Source organism: Onychostruthus taczanowskii, unplaced genomic scaffold (genome assembly GCF_017590055.1).
Source record: "Onychostruthus taczanowskii isolate IOZ18803 unplaced genomic scaffold, ASM1759005v1 scaffold107, whole genome shotgun sequence".
Classification (NCBI taxonomy): Eukaryota; Metazoa; Chordata; class Aves; order Passeriformes; family Passeridae; genus Onychostruthus; species Onychostruthus taczanowskii.
Window position 1 is genome coordinate 2398889 of NW_024497297.1, and position 10669 is coordinate 2409557.

General features: G+C 54.9%; 1 protein-coding gene across 2 annotated transcripts; it reads right to left on the reverse strand.

Annotated features, from left to right (window-relative positions):
• Positions 1-672: 672 nt before the first annotated feature.
• BCDIN3D (BCDIN3 domain containing RNA methyltransferase) lies at positions 673-6573 on the reverse strand. Of its 2 annotated transcripts, XR_005953648.1 has the most exons (3): positions 6363-6573; positions 2796-4573; positions 673-748 (listed from the first exon to the last, which is right to left on the reverse strand). XR_005953648.1 is itself a non-coding variant. In XM_041418022.1 (2 exons), exons 1-2 carry the CDS (start codon positions 6552-6554, stop codon positions 3977-3979), a joined length of 789 nt encoding a protein of 262 aa, XP_041273956.1. In that variant the 3' UTR covers positions 2739-3976. The 2 variants fall into 2 exon arrangements, 1 of the variants encoding a protein (XP_041273956.1); XM_041418022.1 differs by lacking the exon at positions 673-748 and having other exon boundaries at positions 2739-4573; positions 6363-6554.
• Positions 6574-10669: the final 4096 nt, after the last annotated feature.

The following is a 10669-nucleotide window of genomic DNA, read 5'->3' on the forward strand; positions in this document are numbered from 1 at the left end:
CTCAGAGCTCAGGAACAATCGCAAAGCTTGGGAACAATCCCAAAGCTCAGGAACAATCCCAAATCTTGGGAACAATCCCAAAGCTCAGAGCTCAGGAACAATCCCAAAGCTCAGCCAGATGCTCCAGGGGAGCTGTGCACTCCCAGGGAAGCTCCTGCTCCCTCAGCAGCAGCAGCCACCACTGGCAGGTCTATCCTGGGATCAGGGACATCCCTCTCCTGCCCTGCTCCAGGTGTCCTGAATCCTACCAGGGTGACCAAGCCCAGGGGTCCTTCAAGGAAACTGAGGCAGGTTGTCCAGAGCAGCTGGGGCTGCCCCTGGATCCCTGGAAGTGTCCAGGCTGGATGGGGCTTGGAGCAGCCTGGCACAGTGGGAGGTGTCCCTGCCCATGGCAGGGGTGGGATGGAATATTAGGAGTTCCTTCCCAGGCAAAACCTTCCCCAAGTCCAGGACCTCCACCTCCCCATGACCATTCCTTCTCCATGAGGAATCACCACAGAGCTTTGCTGCTGTCCAAGGAGCAGATGTGGGTTTAACCCCCAGCTGGAATTTCCCTCTGTCCCACCCTCAGGAAAACTGGGAACACATTTTAGTGATATGGGAAATGCAGAGTGTTCAAAGTAGAATTCTCCAGATCCTTACTGCAGCTGGGATCCACGGGATCTCCTCCAGGCTCTGCCATTGCTGGGTCCCAGAGCTGCTCCCACCTCTCCAGTCCCACACCTTCCTGGACAGCAGGAGCACGGAGCTGAAAGGAAAATGAAAGTGATCTTTCCTCCTCTTCGCTGAAGGACTGACTCCATGCTGAGCTCTGCAGTATCCCAGGATCACAAAACCATGGAATTGTTCAGGTTGGAAAAGCCCTCAGAGATGATTGAGTCCGATCATCAACACAGCACCACCTTGGTCATCCCTGACCATGTCCCCAAGTGCCACATCCACACTTTTCTTGGACACTCCCTGGGATGGGGACTCCCCACTGCCCTGGGCAGCCCCTTCCAGTGCTTTACAACCCTTTCCATGAGGGAATTTTCTCAATATGCAGCCCAAACTTCCAACTTGAGGCTGTTTTTCTCTTGTTCCCTGGTAGCAGATCCCAAATCCCCCCTGGCTCCACCAGGAGAGGAAGAGGGTCCCCCCTAAGCCTCCTTTTCTCCAGGCTGAGCACAGGGACTTGTTTTGACCATTCTGAGCTGTATTTGTGGTAAAACCCAAAGGATTTGGCTGTGCCAAAGTCAAGCAGAGGGAATTCTGGAGCTGGGCCACTCCTGAGCCATATCAGCAATTCCAAAGTCCAGGAATGAGAGATAAGGAGCCATTGCAGTTACAGACACACACCAGGCAGGGACAGCATGGAAAAGCTGGGAAAATAGGAACTATCAACTCCATAAAAATAAAATAGGAACTATCAACTCCAACCCACACTCCTCCCTCAAACAGCAGCCCAGGAGGACTCCACAGGCACATCCTGGGGGGATTCCCAATAAATAAGGAACATGAACCAGGGTATGCCTGAAGGAAAAGATTCTTCCAGCCAGGTGCAGGGACAACAATTTGGGAGGCACCTTCCTAGCAACTCTTCCTAGAATTTTTCACAGGGAAGCATGAAAATCCCCAAAGGAAAAAGAAAGGCAGAAATTCTTTCCCCCTTTAACTGGGAGCAGGGATGGGGCTGGGCTTAGTTCAGAAACATTTCAAAGGTGAAAGAAAACAGCACCAAATATTGACACAAGGGAAGGGAAACATTCCATGGGCGAAGGGTGTGGGATGCATGATCCTCCAGTGCCCCCAGCAGCACGGCTGGGAAAGAGCAGCAGGAGCAAAGGGAGGAAAACACACCTTGAGTGACAGCCCTGGAGTCAGCAGAGCTTCCCCAGAGCTCCTGGAATGTCAGGGAGCTGCTCAGTTCCCAAAGGGATTCAGGTGCTGGGGGAGCTGCAGGATCCCTGGGGAAGTTGCATTTATGGGAAGGGCCTCAAAGTTTTCCTGCAGCCCTGCTCAGCATCCTGAAACACCCGGGGTCATGGAATGGTTTGGGTGGGAAGGGACCTTAAAATCCATCCCATCGTCAGGGACGCATTCCACTGTCCCAGGCTGCTCCAACCTGGCCTTGGGCACTGCCAGGGATCCAGGGGCAGCCACAGCTGCTCTGGGAAATTCATTCCAGGGCTTCCCCACCCTCCCAGAGAGGAATTCCTTCCCAATATCCCATCTATCCCTGCCCTCTGGCACTGGGAGCCATTCCCTGTGTCCTGTCCCTCCATTCCTTCTCTGAAGCCCCTCTCCAGCTCTCCTGGAGCCCCTTTAGGCACCAGATGGGGCTCCAAGCTCTCCCTCCCCTTCCCTTCCCTTCCCTCCCCTTCCCTTCCCTTCCCTTCCCTTCCCTTCCCTTCCCCTGACAGATCCACACATTTCCTTTCCCCCCTACACTCTCCCTGCAGGAGGAAACAAGGAATTCCCAGTAAGGACAAGGACAAATCCATCCAGGTTTTCCCCTGTCCCTGCTCACCTGGGCAGGAGCAGCGACACACGAGCACCACCTCCTGGAGGTGACACCTCCTGTCCCTCTGGGATGGAGCTCACCTGGAACAAGGCTCGGGACACCCCTGGGCTTCCCTCGCTCCCATTGCAGCAAGGAAAAGTGGAAGTACAACAGAATTACCTGCTCAGTTCCCTGGCACCCCTGAGGTGCTGAAAGGAATGGGAATAAAAGTGGGATTAAAAACCCCAACACGGAATTTAGGATAAAATTCAGTGATTTTTATTCCAAGGATATCATTCCCAAAAGCACTCACCGTTAGGGATGAGCCTGTCCTGGGAGAGTTCAGCCTGGCTGCTGGGTCCAGGCAGGGGATTGTCCTGCAGGTGCCTCACCCCAGTCCTGGGGGAGTTTTGGGTGGATTTTGGGAAAGGGCTCCTCATCCAGAGGGTGCTCGGCACTGGAATAACTCCCCAGGGAATGGTGACAGCCCCAAGAAGCCAGAGCTCAGGGTGCTGGGATTTTGGCATCAGGGGGATTTTTGGGTTGTCCTGGGCCAGGAGTTGGAGTTGGTCCCTTCCAACTCAGGGTACTCCATGACTCTGTGATCCTTGTGGGTACCTTTCAACTCTGATTATTCCATAATTCTGGAGGTCAGGGAATGCTTGGGCAACACTCTCAGGCAGTGGGTGGGATTTTGGGATGTCCTGTGCAGGACCAGGAGTTGGAGTTGATGACCCAGGCAGGTCCCTTCCAACACTGGATGTTCCATGACTCTCAGATCCTCACAGGTCCCTTTCAGCTCTGGGATATTCCATGATTCTGGAGGTCTGGGAATGTCTGGACAACCTGGGCATCAGGATTTTGGGGTTAATGGGATTTTTTTGGAATGTCTTGTGCAGGGCCAGAAGCTGGACTGGAGAATCCTTGTGAGGCCCTTTCAATTCTCCCAAAAGCACTCACCATTAGGGATAAACCCCTGTACTAGGAGAATTCAGCCTGGGCTGCTGGGTCCAGGGAAGGGATTGTCCTGCAGGTGCCTCACCCCAGTCCTGGGGGAGTTTTGGATGCCTTGTGCAGGGCCAGGAGCTGGACTGGAGGATCCTTGTGAGGCCGTTCCAATCAGGACATTCTACATTCCCTAGGGCATGTTCCCTGGTATTCCAGAACAGCAGCAGTGTCCCAGCCAGGGTGGGTTTCAGGTGGGATCAATAATTCACCTTTGCTGGGCCAGGTGAGGCCAAACCTGGATCCAAGGCAGGCCTCTGAGGGACTGGTATTCCAGGGAATACACGTGGAAAGCACATGTAGGAACTTGGACTCCAGGAGCACTTCCTTGAACAACCTCCCACCCCACAAAACCGGTTAAAAACAATCAGTCACACACATTCCTTGCCCTGGACTCCCACAGGAAGCCAAGGCCCGGTCCTAGCAGGGATTCAGGAATTCCCACTCCGCCTCCTCGCCCGTGAACCCACGGCAGCGCGAGGCCGGCCCTCAGCCGGAGCCCTCGGGACGGGCAGCGGTGGATTTGAAGAGCAGCAGGCTCCTGTCCCAGGAGGTGCTCCCGAAGGAGCAGACCAGCTCCATGGCACACTCCTGGGTCAGGATGCGGGTGACGCTCTCGGCCATGTCCCCGTTGATCCGCAGCGAGCGGAAGTGCTCGAAGTCATCGCGGCCCAGCCTGCGGAGCCGGCGCGCGGCCGCCCGGTAGCACCTCCAGGGCTGGGGCTCCACCAGCAGGAAGGTGCACAGCGAGGCCAGCAGGGCCAGGAACTCCAGCAGGCCCCTGTCGCCGTGGTTCAGGTGGATCCACATGGTCACGGACATGCAGAAGCCGATGTCGAAGGAGGAGCGGCCGAAGCGCTCCAGGTAGGAGCTCAGGAAGGGCTCCCTGGCCCCCGAGTCCATGATGTCCAGGCTGGCGAAGGAGATGGAAGCAGGGAAGGGGCTGCTCTGCTGGGCCCTCCGGATCAGCTCGGGATCGATGTCACAGCACAGCAGCTTCAGCTCCTTCCCGGCCCCTGGCGGCTCCGGGCTGGAATTGCTGTCCTGGAGCCCCAGCAGGTGCTGGTACAGAGCCACGCTGAGCTCCTGCAGGAGGAAAACAGGGATTCAGGGAGAGCTCCCAGAGCTTCCTCTCGTGGCTGTCCAAAGGAAAATCTAACCAAGATCAGCAAAAGATCTGTCCTGGGAGCCCTGAGCACCTGGAGTGGATCCCCCATGGGGCAGCAGCTCTGTGGCCACAGAGAGAGGCACAGCTTTCCCAGGCATGGCTCTGGGGAAGGCTGTGAGAAGATCAGAGAAAAGAATGAGAAACAATTCCTATCTTCACTTGCTGCACCCGGTGTTGTGAACATGTGGAGATTTGTTTATCAAAGAGTGGTTTGTTAATTAGCCAATGGTGATGGTGTTTTAATTAAAGGACCAATTAGGTCCCCCTGTAGCAAACCAGGGTGTAAAAAAAGCAATGGGTTTCTTAATAAAGAAATGGCTCAACCTTCTGTGAGTGCTGGAGTCTGTGTAACTTATTTCAGTTATTATTACAGGGGATCCCCCTGTGCTGACACCCCCACAGTGAGGGCCTGCTCCAAAATCCAGGGAATCATGGAATGCTCTGGGCTGGAGGAACACAGCTTATCTCCACCCCTGCCACGGGACACCTTCCACAAGAGCAGGGCCTCCAAGCCCCTGGAATGTCCAGGTCCCCAGCCTGGAATCTCTTTCCACAGTGCACACTGGTGGAAAGTGAATTAATCCTTAATTAAAGGAGATCCCATGGAGCTCCTGGAGCCACCGGCACAGGACAGGCTGGGAACGTCCTCTGGTGGTGACAGGTGCCTCTCACTGACCTGCTCCACCGGCTCACCTGGAATGGGAGCTGGAATTGTCCCTTTGGTAATGCCTCAGGGGAATTCCAAAGCCCAGGAACAGCAGCAGTGTCCTGGCCAGGGTGGGTTTCAGGTGGGATCAATGATTCACCTTTGCTGGGTCAGGTGAGGCCACACCTGGATCCAGGGCAGGCCTCTGAGGGACTGGAATGTGTCTGGAGCTGGGAAAGGGCTGGAGCACCAGTCTGAGCTGGAAATCCCTGAGGGAGCTGGGGGTCTCACGTGGGACCTCCTCACTCTCCAAACTGGACAGGAGGTGGAGCAGCAGGGATCAGGATCTGCTCCCAGGAACAGAATGAGAGGAAGCAGATCCCAGGGGAGGTTTAGATTCAGTTTTAGGAAAACTCCTCATGGAAAGGCCTGTCCAGGGCAGGGGAGGAGTCCCCATTCCCAGAGGGAATTAACAGACCCAGGACAATGTTTCTCCCCAGTCTGCCCCACTCCTCCCAGTGCCCCATGGAGGTGACTGTCCCACTGCTCCCAGTGCTCCCTCCCACGCTGGGCACTGCCTGCCCCAGCGCTGCCCATCTCTCCCAGTGCCCCCAGCACGCCCCACCAGTGCCTCCCTCGGCTGCTCCATCTCCCCCAGGCCCCTGCCTTTCCCTGCATTCCCAGTTTGTCCCACTGCCCTCCTTTGTTCCCCACCAGCGTTCCCAGTCTGCACCACCCCACGCCAGTGCCTCATCCCGAGCCTTTTCCACGGGCTGGATTGTCCTCTGTGCCCCCCAGTCTGTCCGAGTGTCAACTGCCCCCAGCAGTGCCTCCCCAGTGTGCCCCAGTACCCCCAGTACTGCCAGTGTCCCCAGTGTCCCCACCAGTGCCTCACAGTATTCCCAGCACCCCACAGCAGTCTGTACCAGTGTCACCCAGGACCCCACGCCAGGACTTCCCAGTCTGTCCCAGTGCCCCCAACACCCCAAACTGGTGCCTCCCCAGTCGCCCCCACACCCCCACAAAGGTGCCCCAAACCCGCCTGCGTGTGGCCCCCTCACCCCGGAGTTGCAGCCCACATCGAGCCCGAGGAGCGGGCGGGTGGCCGCGGGGAAGAGGCTGCGCAGGAGCCCTTGGGGCAGGAGGCTGATGCGCCCTTCGGGCGGGTGGAACCGGGAATAATTCGGGAAGTTGCCGTAGGGAGCCGCGCCAGGCTCGGAGCGGCGGCTATCACGGCTGATGGGCGCCGCCATCTTGGCACTGCTCCCCGCTCCGGGCGGGAACCGCAACTGGAGAGAAACGTTCCGGGGCAGAAATGAACGGCAACTGGGGAGAAACGTTCCGGGGCAGAAATGTCCGGAGGAGGGACAGGGACAAGGGACAAGGACAAGGGACACCACCACCAGGGCACCCACTTGGGGGTGAAAAGAAGAGATTTTGTGTAAAGAATCCTGTCTGGGCCCTGCCAAGCTGCAGAGGGACGGCGCCGACCACCCGTGTGTCCCCTTTGAATGCTCCCCCCCCGTTGCCATGGCGACGCCGCGGCCCCCAGAGGGTCTGAGGCCTTGAGGCCTTGGCGGGGTTAGGGCGTTTAAATTACACGAACCTGTTAATTAAGTAATATAAACATAATATTTTGTCGTATAAAACATATGAATTTTGTTCAAATAAATAGCGTGTAAATGCTGCTTATATCAACGCTATTGAAAGCATATTTGAATAATATAGACTGATGTTATAAAATAAATACTGTATAAATGTTATACACATCAATGACAAGTAAAAGTTGTTTAAATCACAATTAAATACATGATGGTGCTGGGGGGGCCCAGGACCCCACGGGCTGCAGCTGAGAGAGGTTTTAAAGCAGAAGAAAATGAAAGTTCTCTGTTAAAAGGGGCTTTAAGGGAGAGGAGGTGCAGGTTAAAACCAAGCCTGGCGCAGGTGTAGGGTTAAGCTGGCACAAGAAGCTGCGTTTCATGTGCTGCTGGTTTCAAGCACAGCATGGAGAGCAGAGGGCGCCTGGAGCTCACAAATGCAGGTGAAAGGCTCTGGCTCCTTGCATCGGCCCTTCTGTGTTTTCATGGGATCACGGAATGGTTTGGGTGGGGAGGGACCTTAACATCCTCCTGTCCCATCCCATCCCATCCCATCCTGTCCCATCCCATCCCGTCCCATTGCCAGGGACACCTCCCACTTTCCCAGGCTGCTCCAAGCCCCATCCAATCTGACTTTGGGCACTTCCAGGGATGCAGGGGCAGCCCCAGCTGCTCTGGGAAATCCATCCCAGAACATCCTGTCCAGGATCAGCTGGACTCCGTGGGGTTGGAGGAGCTGGAAGGAGCCCGGTCACAGCACGAGCTCCCCGTGGGACACGGGGATGGCTTGGGCCTGGACGTCCTGGAGTCAGGGAATGCTCTGGGGTGAGGGATCTCAAAGCTCATCCCACCCAAACCCCTGCCATGGCAGGGACACCTCCCACTGCCCCAGGCTGCTCCTGCCTGGCCTGGGCACTGCCAGGGATCCAGGGCCAGCTCTGGGAAATCCATCCCAGGGCCTGCCCACCCTCCCAGGGAGGAATTCCTGCCCAATCTCCCATCCATCCCTGCCCCCTGCAGTGGCAGCCATTCCCTGTGTCCTGTCCCCCTGTCCCTTGTCCCCAGTCCCTCTGCAGCTCTCCTGGAGCCCCTCCAGGCCCTGCACAGGCTCTGAGCTCTCCCTGCAGTGGGGTGAGCACCCCCAGCTCTCCCAGCCTGGCTCCAGAGGGGCTCCAGCCCTTAGCAGCTCCGTGGCCTCCTCTGGGCTCTCTCCAGCAGCTCCTCATCCTCCCTGTGTGGGACCCCCGGGCACAAAAGAAAGGCAGAAAAAAGTGCAAAAATAAATACAATTTCCCCCCTTCTCCAGGCAGTGGAATTCAGGGGTTTGAAGTCTCCTCTGACTCTCTCTGGCTGGATTTAGGAGCCCCAAATTCCTGTTTTCAACAGGCATGGGAAGCAGCTCCATCCCTTCCTCCTTCCAGCATCTCTCACACACTGACCAATCTTCCCCCTTATCCTGCATCCCTCCATCCTTCCTTTGATGGTTTCAGTCTGATTAATCCAATTTTTTGCCTGAGCATCCAAAAGCCCAGTGCTGAAATTTGATGGAATCATCAGCCTTTCATCATGTCTGTGGTAGTTTCAGGGAACGCTGATGATGCCTCATCCTGCTCTTGGACACCTCATTATTTGTGTGAGAATGTTCCACTTCAGTCTTTTTTTTCTGCAGAAAATGCAAGAAAATCCCTCCTGGCTGCTCAGCATCACTTCCCAGGAACCAAATTGCCCACATTTTGGGTTTGACTCCTTCCCAAAAGCACAGACTGCTTTTGGGGAGGATCCAATCCCTGCTGCATTGGGATTTCTGTCCTGGACAGCCATCCCTTCAGAGCTGAGGGACTGAGATGGGAATTCATCCCTCCCAGCGCAGGCTCTCCTTTTGGGTGTTGAATTGTCCGTGGAGGAATTTTTTTCCTCCATTTACTCTTGGGAAAGCTCCAGCTGCTCTCCAGCACGGCAGAAAATTCCCTTGGAGCTGAAGCCCTCCCACGACTTATCCCCACTCATTGAATTTTGAATCCTGTGGCCATATAAACTGAGTGGGAAAGGGAGCAAATCCCTCATTCCAGGAGCCCTTTGGCCCTCAGTTCTCAGCTACTCCGCAGCCATGACACCTGTTCCAGATCCATGTGCTTTTATTGCTCTGTGTGGGATGTTTTCCTTACTCATAACCGGGGAAGAGGTGACTCGGGCTCCGTTAAACCTCTGGGCCATGCCAGGATCTTGTTTACATCTGAAGGGATGAAGCAGCACCCGCACAACCAGAGCAGGAACAGGCACAGGAACAGTTTTGCAACCATTTATTAGCAATAGTCAGAGAAGATACAAAATTCTATTTACAGTGAAATCATAGGAACGACAGCTCTAAAGGATTGGGTTTGGAGCTGGATGAGGACTTGGGACGGAGGACACAGGAGGAGGGGGAGCAGCCCTCCACATCCCACCCCAAATCCTGCATTCCTCAGCCTCCTGAGGAGCTGCACCTCCCCGAGCAGGACAGTGCTCAGCATCCATCAGGGGCTGGCTGGGGTGGGAACAGTGTGGAAAAGGGAGCAGGACACGTGCAAGGCACACAGGAGGGCAGCAAGGCCCCCCAGCCAGGTGCCTGGAGGGGAGTCATGCCAGGTGTTCCCGACAGGAGCAGAAAAGCCAGGATATATCAGCAGAAAGCCCAGGATATATCAGCAGAAAGCCAGGATATATCAGCAGAAAGCCAGGATATATCAGCAGAAAGCCAGGATGCGGCAGCAGCAAAGCCAGGATGCAGCAGCAGCAAAGTTACTCCACACCAGAAGGAAAAAGAACAATTCCAGAGGGGGCTGCAGGTCCCTGTGCTTCTCCCCAGCTCCCAGCAGGGCATTTTGGAGGAGTTTTGGGACTATTTCAGAGCCAGACCTCATCATGGAGCTCCACACTCCTCCCTCCAAGCCAGGAAAGCACAAATCCCTACAGGAAATAACTGTGAGCAAGGAACTGCCCAGCCAGTCTACTAAGGGCCAGGAAATTCACTCTTGAAACTCTTAACTCCATCCACTTTTAGGGTGGTCCTGTGCAATTCCCAGTTCTGCCTGCTCAGCAATCCAAGGGTTTGGTTCTCCTCAGCAGGAACCAGCACGGCATGAACTTCCTGCTGGCTTCACCTCGTGCTGTCCTTCAACCCTACCAAGAATTGTGTTTTGGTTGGGGTTTTTTGTGTCTGACTGGGTTTTTTTTTGTCTGGTTGGGGTTTTTTTGTGTCTGACTGGGATTTTTTGGTCTGGTTGGGGTTATTGTCCAGTCAGATTTTTTGGTCTGGTTATGGGTTTTTTGTCTGGTTGGGGTTCTTTTGCCTCGTGGTTTTTGTCCAGTAAGATTTTTTGGTCTGGTTATGGGTTTTTTGTCTGGTTGCATTTTTTTGTGTCTGACTGAGGTTTTTTGGTCTGGTTGGGTTTTTTTGGTCTGGTTGGGTTGGGGTTTTTTTTTTTTTGGGGATGTTTTAGGAATTAGGAAGGAAGACAAGGCGAAGGCATCACTCCTGCTCATCGCTGCAGCCGCGGAGGGGCCGGAGCGTTTCCATTCCCTGCACAGTGACTTTCCCTGGACACGTGTGGCATGAGGACAGTTGGGGTTTTTTTTTGTCTGACTGGGTTTTTTTTTTTTTTTTTTTTTGTCTGGTTGGGTTTTTTTTCTGTCTGACTGGGATTTTTTGGTCTGGTTGGGGTTATTGTCCAGTCAGATTTTTTGGTCTGGTTATGGGTTTTTTGTCTGGTTGGGGTTCTTTTGCCTCGTTG

Bases quoted from the DNA above. Each gene is read 5' to 3' on its own strand.
- BCDIN3D (XM_041418022.1), bottom strand. From the start codon at position 6,554: ATGGCGGCGCCCATCAGCCGTGATAGCCGCCGCTCCGAGCCTGGCGCG. The intron at 4,574-6,362 runs GTGAGGGGGCCA...TTCCTCCTGCAG, and splicing joins ATGTGGGCTGCAACTCCGGG to GAGCTCAGCGTGGCTCTGTA.